This window comes from Prosopis cineraria, unplaced genomic scaffold (genome assembly GCF_029017545.1).
Source record: "Prosopis cineraria cultivar Desert tree isolate PC_DT_omini unplaced genomic scaffold, ASM2901754v1 PC1133, whole genome shotgun sequence".
Taxonomy (NCBI): domain Eukaryota; kingdom Viridiplantae; phylum Streptophyta; class Magnoliopsida; order Fabales; family Fabaceae; genus Prosopis; species Prosopis cineraria.
This window is the reverse complement of record NW_026556458.1, coordinates 4070-16806: the sequence shown is the minus strand read 5'-3', so window position 1 is coordinate 16806 and position 12737 is coordinate 4070. Positions and strand designations below refer to the sequence as shown.

Sequence of the window (12737 nt, the reverse complement as noted above, 5' to 3'; positions counted from 1 at the left end):
AGCCACAAGCCTTATCTTTTTAAATTAGTCAGTTGCATATATTACGCAACACTATTGGGCTGCTCTATCATCACTAAACATGAAAAAATCAAATATGATTAGGAAGGATAAATGAATAATTTATTAAAATTTGTCTCACTATTGTATGTTTGATTGTGATTAATCGGATTTATGGATATTTTTATAAGCATAATATATTTTTTATTTAATTGTTATTCGCAATTGTCCAACTGTGAATCAAAGAAGCAGAAAGAAAACCCGTCCAACTTCAGAAAAGAAAAAGAAAAAGAATCCGCTAGAACGTGAAAAGGTTACAGTTAATGTAGTCATGCAATCTTAAACATCTTTAGCTTTTCTACAAGGCATTAGGCATGTCCATCATTCTTATTTTCTATGTTGCTTTAATTTCAAGTGTCGATTATTTGTCACATTATGGTGTTACACCTGACAAACATTCTACAGAATACAAAGTACAAACTGCATTAAGTCAGAAATGCAGGTCATGCAGAGACAGCCTAGAATTGCCTCATCTAAGCTTCGTAGAAAATGCACTCTATACTTTGATCTGCATTGAACTCTCCATCTAGCGGAACTTGTGTTTTACTCACAGGATTTGGTTGCTCTGCTTGCTTCACCAACAATTCCTGGACGCCGTGCTTATCAGAACTCATGAAAGCACCCATAGCTCCAAGAAAACCTTCATGCTGTAAGAACATTGCTTTTGCCTCGCCTTTGGACCTGTCATGATGAAAACAATTGTATATTTTCCTCTTTATGGTTCCCTAATTGTAATTATGCAGAAAGAAAGATGGGCAACAACAAATTGGCTCAGAGGTCACGCCAAAACCTTCCACAAATCAGACAGATAGATGAACCAAGCCAACCATATATTGACATAATGACATGTAAGCATACAAGACACATATTCTCTCCGTTCAAAAATATAAGACATTTTTAACCAAATATTACCCCCAATAAAGTAGTTGCTTCTCTTCAAACTAACTTTATCTTTTTATATTTACCTCCATTTAATAGGGTAGGTCACCCTAAGATAAATACAAATATTTATTTGATAGTGGCACTTTTAGTGAAAAGGCAATAATTACATCTTGAAAGACTAAAAATACCTTACATTTTGTAACATCAAATCCTTCAAAAAATGCCTTATATTTTTAAATAGAGGGGATAACTTTTTAGTGTTACCTTAACATGCTTGTGTATAGCTTCATGACTAACTTGGTCCGTCTATTTTCTGTAAGCTACTTCAATCAATTTACAATTCAGTCTTCCTCAACAATTAACCCCCTGCTTGCTGCTCTAAGAAAATCCTACTTGGCATTTTCTGTGAAAATCATAGCAATATGGACGAATACTAATGTTTTCCAGAACTGCCAAAGATCTTATAATTTGATCATTCTGAACGGCATTTCTTTCCTTTGGTATTTCTTGAGAATTATATTACCCTAAGCTTTAAAGATCGTCTTAAAGAGATGTTTAATAATTCTGTCTTAAATTTCCTGATCTGTTCAGTCATGAGTAAAGACAAACTGATATGCCCTACTATACCTAGTTACAAAGCACTAAATTGGATGGGGCTACAGAGGGAACTTCCTAAACACTTACCAGAAATTAACAGCAACAGATAGTGTGTCCATTGTGCTTGGATGGTTCCGAATAAAAAATCCAGCGAAAAATATCCTCTTAAGCCCAAATCGAAGAGCATTTAAGTAAGAGATCTGAGATGCAAAAGAAAAAACAAATCAAATACCTCATTTACTTCACTTCCCAAGCCTGATATAAAATACATGCAGGTGGTCTTCACTCTTGAGTAAGGTTATTTAAACATTCCATGTATAGGTATCAGTTTCCCACCTGTAAAATTCTATGTTGGTTCCGCAAGTAAAAAAGTTTCTCTATATTTTCATCCACAACACCTTTTACAAAACCTCATCGCAGCAGAAATTCATTTTTTTTCTCCAAACAAATCCATATTTCACACACACGTGCACATGTGCTGTAACTACAACTGACCTGTCCAATATTATTTGAGATCATTCTTAGAAGAGATCGAGCAATATCTTCAGGTTTGTAATCTTCAAGGTCCTTATTATCAGAAATTACCTTCCCAAAACTAGAAGCTATTGTAGTTGACGAAAGACCTATCTGTTACCAATCAAAGGAGAATATGGTGTGCTCAAGAACCATAAGAGAGTATATTCAAAACTGAACAATCTTGACTTACTGTAAATCATTAATTTGTATACTCAGGTTAAGCTTGTACTTTCACAGTTTCACTAGTCTTACCTTTGAATAGTCCATTCCTCCATAAATATCTCCAACAAGCATATCTATCACTCTGTTGTTCCCCCGGTAACTTAATTCCAGCAAATCATCAAAACTGAACCAGAAAGTGCATTACTGGTAGTCCAATGAATCTTTAAACAAACAGTAATCAACAAGTCGGGAAAATTAACCTCTTGCACTTAGTTAAAAGCTTTCCCAAACCCCAGAAAGTACCTCCACCAATACTTGTTCCACTCACTCGCTCAAACTTGCCATCTCCATCCACCTATATCAAAACAATGAAAGAATCATCATAAGTACTTCAGAAATATTACATAATCAGAATTGGAATCAAAGAGCAAGTGATGTAACTTGCTTGATAGTAACCTTATACATTCCAACACCTGACCCAATGTTAACTAGAAGATAGGGATACAGATCACTGTGCTCAATCTTCACAAATTTCTTTTGACCATCCATGTAGGTGAAAGCTTCCTGGCGTACCACCTATAGAAAGATAAATCAAAATAAAGATGAGATTTTCTGCGGAAAAATTCTCAAGGCACATAAGAGAGGCAAGGCCAAACAACTAGCCATTACTGCAAATTGAAAAGATATAGTAACAACTAAATCCCTCTAAAAACCAAAAGGAAAAAGAAAAGAAAATTTTGTGTTCTTTTCTTTCAAGCACTGACTCAGAAAGATATTTGGTGAAATGCTGTGCAAAAACCCCAATCAAATCAATCATGGAGTTTCAGAATGAAAAGATATTTGTGCATACAGCTCAAACATGCATGTTCAGATTTGCCAGTTGGAAGTCCTTAATTTAATCATTTAGTATACTCTAGTTCAATTACATCTCTGAAAGAAATAAATAATAAGAAAATATCTTCCAAGTTCCGGGACAAGGCTCATCAAATTCCGCAAATTATATGCCTTACATAACAGGTTCCCCTTACAACATCAAATCCATTATGTGCGGTCAAATTTTCACAATTGTCCACATACATACGTTAGTCTTTTGGGACAATAGAAATTATTTTTTTTAATGACATGGAAAAATGATTTAAAATCATATAATAGGTTAAAGTTAATAAAATGTTTGAATTATACTTTGTACTAACCAGATAAAAGAATTTGTATGCGGTTCAAGGATCTCACCTTAAGCAGAAAATTTGCCCCTACTACAAGACAATCCATTTCATCTTCCTTTTCAAGACTGATCCCAAGTCTCTCCTTGAAAAGATCTGCATATTTGTGTGCACCACCACCTGTTGCCTTCTCAGCAATGTTTTTTCAATTTTGAGAAGTACAAAACATTAATTTAATTTCCTTATGAAATAATGTGAATAACGGCCATTAAATGAAACAGTTACAATTGAAACATAACTTTTGTGTAGAAACTACTGATTTTATTTCAATGTCTAATGATTTTATTCAGAATAAGTTATCCTATTACACTGAAAAAAGCCATGTACAAGAGGTAAGGATTAAGATTGTCTGTCTAAACATGAAATCCAAAGCAGAGACAAACTTGTATCATTTACTATTTTTTAGATTATAGATCTTTCTCAAATCAAATCTTCTAGATGAAGTTTGGGAAGTAGTGATACTTCATGATCACATTCCAACATTTCCACTTGATTACCTTAACAGCTGTCATCTGCCTTCCAGGACCATCCCGCTGCTGTTGGCTCCCTGAATTCATTATCAGTTAAAAATTGTTTGCTTGAGGTAGCAGAGAGCTTCGTGTTAACAACTTTCTTAAAAAATAAAAAATTAAAAGTAGCAGACATGAAAAGATTCGGAGTGCCTTCAAAGTGGGCTTGAGACTCGAATACAAACGAATTAAATCTTATTTGTTTTTGCTATTTGCTACAACAAGAGGATGGAGGTTCCAACCCAAGAATTCCAACAAAATTCTCAAAGCCCTTGCCACTAACCCAGTCCTGGTGGCTTATCTAGAAACAAATATTGGAAATTTTCTAGCAATTACTTAGTAAAAATCAGATGGAGATGAACTATTATGACAGCAACCAGCTAGATAGAGATGTAAAGAAAAAAAATTTAAAATCAACTAAGAGATACAAATCATATTTTGTTCGGGCTAGCAAGAAGAAATTAGAAATTCCATTCAGCAAAATTATGACACTACAAATTTGAGATCAAGCAAGCAGCACAGTGGAGAAATTCAATTTGACCTAGAACAGGCGCTTATTTAAGATCAGTATGAATTGATGACAAGTCAGAAAGATTCAAGGATCAAAGCATCCCCCTTCCCCAACATTTGCTTATATTTAGATAAAAGACCATTTAGAGTTGCAAAAACAAATAAACACAGTTCTGCGACTGCACCGTACCTCCTAGATGAAGCTTCATGGATTTAATGAACTCTAAACAATCATTTATCTTGCTTGTTTCAAACTTCTTAAAATTAATCCTCCCTTTGAGAACAGGACAGCTTCCACTAGCTTTGGATTCTATCAATAATATTCAAAAGGTTAAATAAGCTGATTGAAAAAACCCAATATCTAGTCTACGGAAATTGACCATTTCAAAAGATATATCCTTTGCCTATGATGAAAGTTATGTATCATACAAAAAAGAAAAAAAAAAAAAGATATATCCTCCCCACCATCATCAGGATGATCCTCGTTCTTTGTGAAGCAAACTAGCTTGGTAAGAGAACCTGCCAACACAGACAACATTATGGTTTGACAAGAAGCAGCAAAGCTAAGCAGAACTTTTCTTCAGAAGTTTCAGTATTAAACACGCATTTTCTAGGAGCAGGTTATTAACAGATAATCGTAGCATCGTCGCTAAATACATTGACATAATCACTCCGAAGTGTCATTTTCATTTCGAAAGCCCAAAATAGATTATTAGGAGGAAAAAACTGAGGTGCAGATTTTTTACGTTAATTGTTATGTTATATTTTGTGCATTCTATCATCACATAATTGAGACTTTGTTTAAAAAAAAAAATTATATATTATGTTTTGACTTTCGATTAAACGAAACATTTGAAGCTAATGGAGACCCTCATTTAATCGGCTCGAGAAACTCAACACATTCAATTGATCAGTAAGCTTGATTTCCGAGCTAAACAACCTCCAAGAAACCCTCTGTAGTCCACCAGTCCACTAACATGATGGACAATTAAGAAGCAAAAGAGGCTAAGTACCCAACCATACATGGAAAACCACCCGATAATTGTTTAGATTTTCAGGTAAAGGACTGTAACCCAGAAATGCGTTAAGTAAATACTCCGAAAAGAGCTCGAATGAAGAAAACCAAATATATGACACTCAACTCTAAAAAAGATATAGTTCAAGAATTACCCCCAACATCCACAGCGAGATGATATATATAATCAGAATGATTCGGATCCATATTTCTTTCGGCTTTGATATCTAGCTTCAGTTGTCTGCTAAGCTTCAGTATGCTAGTCACGGAATTCTATACATCAAGGGCACTAAGAAGTAAGAACTGCAACGAGCTCCTCCCTCATCACTAAAAAGCTGCAAGAACTGACGTGTATATGATTATTCACTTTAAAGAATCGTGCGGAAAGATAAGATTATGCGATCATTAACCAGTCCATCACTTTAAAGAATCGTGTGGAAAGAAAAGATTATGCGATCATTAACCAGTCCATATCAAAGTAAATTATTTACATTTTCCGGAGAACACTGGAAAGTCAGTGCAAGGGATGCTGCTCTGGAATAACCCAAAGTTGCGAGGGAAGAATCAAAATTTATTTGATTATCTTTTATCGTTGAAGTTATGAAATCCTATCCCTGTTTTAAGCAAAACATGGGAGAACTTTGACTTCATCGGTGGTTCAGTCAATGGCACCAATGAAGTGGCGGTGAACCAAGCTGCGATTTGAATATTTGATGGATTGGGAATTCCACGAGATTTAAATACATTGATTTTTTTATACACGCGCGCGTTCAAAAAAATGAATTCAACAGAAAGGATCATGACCTCAGAAAGAGTTCTTTAAATTCCAAACTCCTCCTTTTTTTTTAATAGCTGAATTTATCATTTTTCTGTTAATTTTAAAAAATTAAGCAAGTGGCTTTTTAATGTGTTGCGGAGTAAACTATTGGCAGTTTCATTGAGATTTGATTGAGTTAACATTGTCCATTTGCACTGTACGGACATTAGACACCTTGAGGGCACCGCCCATTCTACAAAGAAAGCTTTCAATGGAGGGCCCGGTAGATATCCAAATTCCTGCCGACTCGAAATTATTCCATGGAAATTGAGGCATTGAGCGTTTCTCGGAGGCCGCTATGGAATCAATTCCCTCCGCCTTCAGCAAAATTTGTTCCATTTCCTTCTGCAACCAGCCAGCCAAGTGCCAACCATGTGACTTGTCCCCAACTTCCCTCAATTCTGGGGACATCAGCCACCCGCCCAATTATCCTGTACGTTAAACCCCAGACAAGCCAGCACATTTGTCTATCTTAAGGCATAACCAATCACTAACCAGCAGTAATTTAAGTCTAGCAAAATGAAGTGGCCCCTTACAATTGACAAACTAAAATTCATTCTCCACTGAGATAAAAACCCCACATTTGGTGCCTGAAAGTACTTCAAACACTATCATCTTCAGTAGAAAGATGCTTGCTGGTAAAAATAACCACCACCAACAAAGACCAACCCAAAACTGGAATTTTCCGGCTTCACGTATATCTGCTGGCAGAGATTTGGCAGATTTAGATTTTACAACTATTCGAGTGCTTACAATAGTGATCCACCTGGACCAAACACACTGCCATAATCAATCTAAAGGATTGAGCTTGACGTTCCAAACGAGGAATAACACGAAAGACTAGCGAGTTCATGGTCCCTTGGCAAATTGGAGGCTCAACATACCCTAACGGACCGAGTTCGCTGTTTGGGTTGAACAGCATGCTGCCTAGAGTGAGGCGAAGTGAGCCCACAACTGAAAACATGTTCAGCCTTGAGTGGGGTGTGATTATTACGAGAGAATAGTTTTCAACCATGAGCGTGTAAGAGTTGCAAGAAACTTGGAAGGCATGCATAAAATAAATTTTAGATTGGGATGGCGCAGCAAATTAGTTTCCAGTTCCATACCTGGCATCCAAATCCAATGAAAATCTCATGTATTACATATCACATAATCCAAGAAATAAATTTCCACTACAATTTCACCCTCCGAAATATCCTAGACCGCTGATAAAGAACACAAATCGAATTAGTCTCAGAAGAGGACCAAAAAAAACTAGATAATATTCACCCCTGCATCCAGAATAGCCGTTCCAAAATGTAACTCCCAACGAACATTAAGCCTGGAATGAGAGAAAGATCAATTGAAAAAAAATCTCTGCAATTTCTGAATATCATTTGGCAAAGGCAGCGACAATTGTGAATAAGGATTTAAAAATATGGTCTAATGCCATTGGAAAAACAAGCACATATAAACACAATGCATGGTGCATCCACCTACATGAACTTAAATGTTCACATTTTTTATGTCAATATCTGCAAGAGTAGGAACCAGCTGTTACCTTGTTGGCAATGTTGTTGGAGAGCCATTCCAGGCCCTCGTAAAGGCCTTCCCCAGAAGTAGCACAGGTGCTCTGGATGTACCTGGAAGAACCGGGAGTCCATGTCAAGATAGGCGGTATTAATACAAAACAAGGGATTCATGAATAAAATACATAGCGACGAACCATGAATAAAATACATACCAGTGTCGCTGCCTGAGAGAGTGGAGACCCAGCTTATCAGTGATCTCAGCAGCATTCATTGCATTAGGAAGATCTTGTTTGTTGGCAAATACAAGCAAGACCGCATCTCTCAATTCATCCTAAGATGATTAAGGGAAAGACAAAAATGAAATTTAAACATATTTATCACTGGTTATTTAAAACAAAGAAACAAGAGGAAGCAAAAGATGAATAACATTATCCTTATTTACATCATGTGGTGCAAAGGAAAACAATCCTTCCCAGGAGCTTGACAAGTTAAAAACAGGTCAAGCAACTCCAAAATATTAAATCCAATTTGACAATTATAACACAAGAATTAACAAGGAAATAATACTATTGAAAATTCCTGTACGGTAAACCTACAACAGCAGATTAGTGCAAGTATCAGGGAAGAATGATGTTGACAAATTCTGAAGATCAGTCGATATGCATCATCCACAGCATAGTCAGAGACTCAATTTAAGACACAGAAAAATGATGAAAATTTCCACTGGAACTCTGGAAGCATGTTTTATTAGCAACTATCAGTAGAGACAAGGAACAATCTCATCATTTCAAGACCAGTAACAAATTTATGCATGTTTTATTAGCAACTATGATTGAAGTACCTCATTCAACATCCTATGTAACTCATCTCTGGCCTCAACAACCCGATCTCTGTCATTGCTGTCTACAACAAATATAAGACCCTGTGTGTTCTGGAAGTAATGCCTCCACAGGGGACGAATCTGCATAATCAAACATATATAATCAACCACTGACCTCCGATAGAAAATATCTCAGACAACCAGAATGCTTTTGTAAGAAGATGCATATATTAAGTTGATTTATAAGAAGATGCATCTTCTTACAGATTTATGCATGTTTTATTAGTAACTATGATCAAAGTTAACACCTTGTCCTGGCCACCAACATCCCAAACAGTGAAGCTAATGTTTTTGTATTCCACAGTCTCCACATTGAACCCTGAAAGACAAGGTATTATGTCCTAAAAGTCAGCCTTACATAGCAATAAAAGAACAGACTTAACAATTGAGTATTGATAAACATAACAGCTTGATAAAATGTCAGCATCTGTGATGCGAAAACAGAAGGCTAAGAGCAAGAGGAGAAAGGAGAGAGAAGAGAAGAGAAAGAGTGGGGCGACAAAGAAAATGCTCAATTTTATTTAATCAATCAAAAGGTCTGCTTACAATGAAAGACCTTAAGGCTGTTTATAGAGCCCTAGAAATATTAAAAAAATATTGTTTAAACACTAACACTAATCTTGAAAGATAAGCAAAATAACAAAAATAATCCTATGATAACATAAATAATAATCTAGATATACCCAGATATCTCTGGTAAAAAAAAAAAAAAGACTAAGGTATTTTACTGTGCTCTACCTTAATTCTAACAAGAACGGTATTTAATGAAGAGACCAAAACCGACTCCCTCTGACAAATTAAGAATCCAACCTAGGTAAATTGATATCATGCCCCAACATAAGACCCAGAGAATATATAACAATACTAACAAATAATAATACTTCATGCATGAAGAATCAGGTCGGAATGCTCATTCTTCAAATTTTACCAAATATAGATATAAGAATTATAGGTAAAGAAATAAGCGTAAGAAAAATGAGCATACTGTAAATTATGATAGATTGTTAAACCTTGAAAGTATTATTATAATTGATTGAAAGCATAGGCACAATGATTGCAACAAGCTGCATCCTGAATCTCATATCAAGCATCAGCTACTAGGTCAAATCTAAAATAACCAACACCAACTGGATTCTCAGTATTCATTTTAAAATGGATTCCTCCGTTCACATTTACAAGCTGTAATTCATTTACCTAAGGGCCTTAGAAAACTGTTATAATTTGCAAAGGACGATAAAATGCACAAAGGATGCACAATGAAAATTTGTAACCAAATATTCTTATTATAGAAATCATTGAAATTATTAAATTTCACTTAGTGAGATAAAGCTTGCTGTTGTAGTGGTATTAAAATTATTACATCATTAACCAATACTAAGAAACCAAAGCACACAACATAGATACTGAATTCTAGGTCTTTCAACTCAAAGAGAAGGCCAGAAACTTACCAATGGTAGGGATTGTAGTGACAATCTCACCAAGCTTGAGCTTGTACAAAATAGTAGTCTTACCAGCAGCATCAAGACCAACCATCAGAATTCGCATTTCTTTCTTGGCAAAAAGCCGACTGAAAAGCTTAGTGAATGTCAACCCCATTTCTCCTTCAGCCTTTGGATCCCTACATATTTCAAATTCCATTCAAATTTAACCAGCCTTAATTTATTCTGAAAAAATTCCAACCAATAAACTATATTAAATGAAACAAAAATCGACCTATAACTTATTGAATGGTCGAGAGATTTCCTCGAAAATTCATCAAACTAACAGCGTACAGAAAGAATTGAGTTAGTGTCATGGGATTTGGCCAGCTCTCGAGTTAAGAGAAGAAGCGAATCCATGCAAATTGAATCGAATCAAATAATCGTTTTCGTGGTTGGTCAAAAACATAAAACGTTTTCGTGACAAAAAAAAAAAGATAAAACGCACCAAAGAAGTAATTAACAGCAAATTTCTTAGATTTCCGATCCGATGCGACACAAAGACAGGAAAAAGCGAAACGATCTGAAAAGCTCGTTCCCGAAATGCTCAGATCAAGAGATATGAGAAATAACAAGATGCAAAACACAAATCGAATCGCAAATCGAAAATTCATTCCAATATGATCTCGAAATTATCATAGAAAACAAATTTTCCAAACGCTAAAAACCCCGATCGGAATCGAAATCCAAAGGAAACACGAATTTAAAATAATATCAAACACGTTTTCAGGAACGCATCGGAAACAGCTGACTAAACAAGGATCTCAATTTAGAATATACCTCTAAAGAAACAGCTTGAGAGAGATCTAGCAACAAAAACCAGAGAGGGATACGAGAGAGGAGAAAGAAGCTTCAGACCAACGCGAAATGAAAGGCGAGTAGCGTCAACATGAGCGAACTTATAACGACGAGAGCGGGGGTACCTCAATTGTTTGCCCCCATGTGCTAAAAATAACGAAAATGCCCCTCTACGGGATTGGTCACTGAGTGTCTCTGCGTCCGTGTCCGTGTAACGCTGTTTGGAAGCTTCCAAAAGCACCAGCTATTTTTAATTTATTGCCTTTGACTGAACATATGCAATTAACTTTATTTTAATTTAATGCCCTTTTTTATAAATTTTTAAATATTATGTGAAGTACTCCTTCAGTTTGGATATATTTATTTTTAGAAAAAATTGTTTCATGTTATTTATCTTTTTAAACTTATTACAAAACATAATTAATGATATTTTTATTTTATTCACATTAAAATATTGTTAACATATTACATAAAATTAAATTAAGGACAAATATAATAAAAATATTCCACTCCATTATTTTCTGGAAAATACTACCTCTATTCTCTAAATAAGCAAAACTTTCATATGGTTCATTGCATTTGTTTTATTAGCATAACAATAATTTTTAAAAGGATTAGGGTTTATTATATACAAAAGGTTATAGATGTTTCTAAACTTAATTATAAATTAATTTTATTTTTTAATTTTAAAGATTTATTTCCTTATCATTATGCTGTTTTCTCATCGTTAGTGAGTTTCACATTATATTTTTTATTTTAAAATAGTTGAATTGAGCAAAAATAACTTTTGAAATAGTAGTTAAAGGACAAAAATGATCATTAATTTAATAAAAAATATTTAAAAAATTATAAAACCCACTGAATGAATGTAAGTGTTTTGATATCCAAAGGATGATAGAGAAAATTTTTAAAATTAAAGAACAGAATGATTCATAATTGAGTTCAAGAACATTTTGTAATTTTTTATATATAGTTCATAAACAAAATAACCCTTAACCCTTTTTAAAAAGTATTTATGACATTTTTTTGACTTTTTGATAGAATTATTATTTTCTAAATTGTCTTCTATTAAAGGATTAATTAGAAGGACATTTTAATATAAAAATTCTTAGTTTCAAATACAATTATTAAGATTAATTAACTTTTTTCATCACCCATATGCATTTTTTTTATTGAAGGCAATCTTGTTTAGGGCTAGGTACTCCCTCTACTCTAAATTATAAAATATTTTAAATAAAATCTCATATATCAATAATGTTCATTAAATATATTTTACAACCTTACTTTTTAAAACAAAAATATAAATTTTTAAAAATGACCTTCATTTAATATTACATTAATAAAAGAATATTAAAAAGACAGAATAAATGGGAAGGGTAATATTAAAAAAGTGTTATTAATAAAACCTTTATTTTATCAAAGCGTCTTATATTTTAAAATGTTAAATTTTTTTAAAAATATTTTATAATTTGAGATGAAAGGAGTACTAATATAGACATATCTATTGCAGGATTAATTATTAATTAATTTTTTTTAAATTAAGTTATTTGATTAAAATTTGCTTATATTTAAAAATTGGTGGAGTACAATTTTATATATTAATTAATTAATTAATTATATTTTTAATCTGTGAGAACGACAAATATTTCAAAACAGAAGAAATATTCCACGACACATATACTCTTCACGTCATTAAATGTAAACTCATGCAGACATTAATACATGGTTTTGACAATTCACAATGCTCTCAAATGCTCAAATGATTATTAAAATAACATTTAAACA

The 12737-nt window shown here is 33.8% G+C and overlaps 2 protein-coding genes across 6 annotated transcripts; both read right to left on the bottom strand.

Annotated features, from left to right (window-relative positions):
• Window positions 1-336: 336 nt before the first annotated feature.
• On the bottom strand, window positions 337-6163 carry LOC129299361 (pantothenate kinase 1-like). Of its 4 annotated transcripts, none has more exons than XM_054937828.1 (12): window positions 5960-6163; window positions 5624-5812; window positions 4919-4972; window positions 4644-4763; window positions 3932-3981; window positions 3445-3561; window positions 2671-2790; window positions 2475-2569; window positions 2305-2398; window positions 2032-2163; window positions 1624-1736; window positions 337-738 (listed from the first exon to the last, which is right to left on the bottom strand). In XM_054937828.1, exons 2-12 carry the CDS (start codon window positions 5673-5675, stop codon window positions 531-533), a joined length of 1155 nt encoding a protein of 384 aa, XP_054793803.1. In that variant the 5' UTR covers window positions 5676-5812; window positions 5960-6163; the 3' UTR covers window positions 337-530. The 4 variants fall into 4 exon arrangements, with proteins under 4 accessions (XP_054793803.1, XP_054793801.1, XP_054793804.1 ...); XM_054937826.1 differs by having other exon boundaries at window positions 5624-5803; XM_054937829.1 differs by lacking the exon at window positions 4644-4763 and having other exon boundaries at window positions 5624-5803.
• A 1171-nt stretch (window positions 6164-7334) lies between these two features.
• On the bottom strand, window positions 7335-11091 carry LOC129299359 (ADP-ribosylation factor). 2 transcript variants are annotated; one of them, XM_054937821.1, is made up of 8 exons: window positions 10935-11030; window positions 10390-10436; window positions 10125-10294; window positions 8925-8995; window positions 8638-8757; window positions 8009-8127; window positions 7826-7907; window positions 7335-7606 (listed from the first exon to the last, which is right to left on the bottom strand). In XM_054937821.1, the coding sequence occupies exons 3-8, from the start codon at window positions 10270-10272 to the stop codon at window positions 7601-7603; spliced, it is 546 nt and encodes a 181-aa protein (XP_054793796.1). In that variant the 5' UTR covers window positions 10273-10294; window positions 10390-10436; window positions 10935-11030; the 3' UTR covers window positions 7335-7600. The 2 variants fall into 2 exon arrangements, with proteins under 2 accessions (XP_054793796.1, XP_054793797.1); XM_054937822.1 differs by lacking the exon at window positions 10390-10436 and having other exon boundaries at window positions 10935-11091.
• Window positions 11092-12737: the final 1646 nt, after the last annotated feature.

Bases quoted from the DNA above. Each gene is read 5' to 3' on its own strand.
- LOC129299361 (XM_054937828.1), bottom strand. From the start codon at position 5,675: ATGGATCCGAATCATTCTGATTATATATATCATCTCGCTGTGGATGTT. The intron at 4,764-4,918 runs GTGGGGAGGATA...TATTATTGATAG, and splicing joins CGAGGATCATCCTGATGATG to AATCCAAAGCTAGTGGAAGC. The intron at 2,791-3,444 runs GTGAGATCCTTG...ATCTTTCTATAG, and splicing joins GGGCAAATTTTCTGCTTAAG to GTGGTACGCCAGGAAGCTTT.
- LOC129299359 (XM_054937822.1), bottom strand. From the start codon at position 10,272: ATGGGGTTGACATTCACTAAGCTTTTCAGTCGGCTTTTTGCCAAGAAA. The intron at 8,996-10,124 runs GTAAGTTTCTGG...CTTGTCTTTCAG, and splicing joins CACTACAATCCCTACCATTG to GGTTCAATGTGGAGACTGTG. The intron at 7,908-8,008 runs GTATGTATTTTA...CGGTTCTTCCAG, and splicing joins TCTCTCAGGCAGCGACACTG to GTACATCCAGAGCACCTGTG.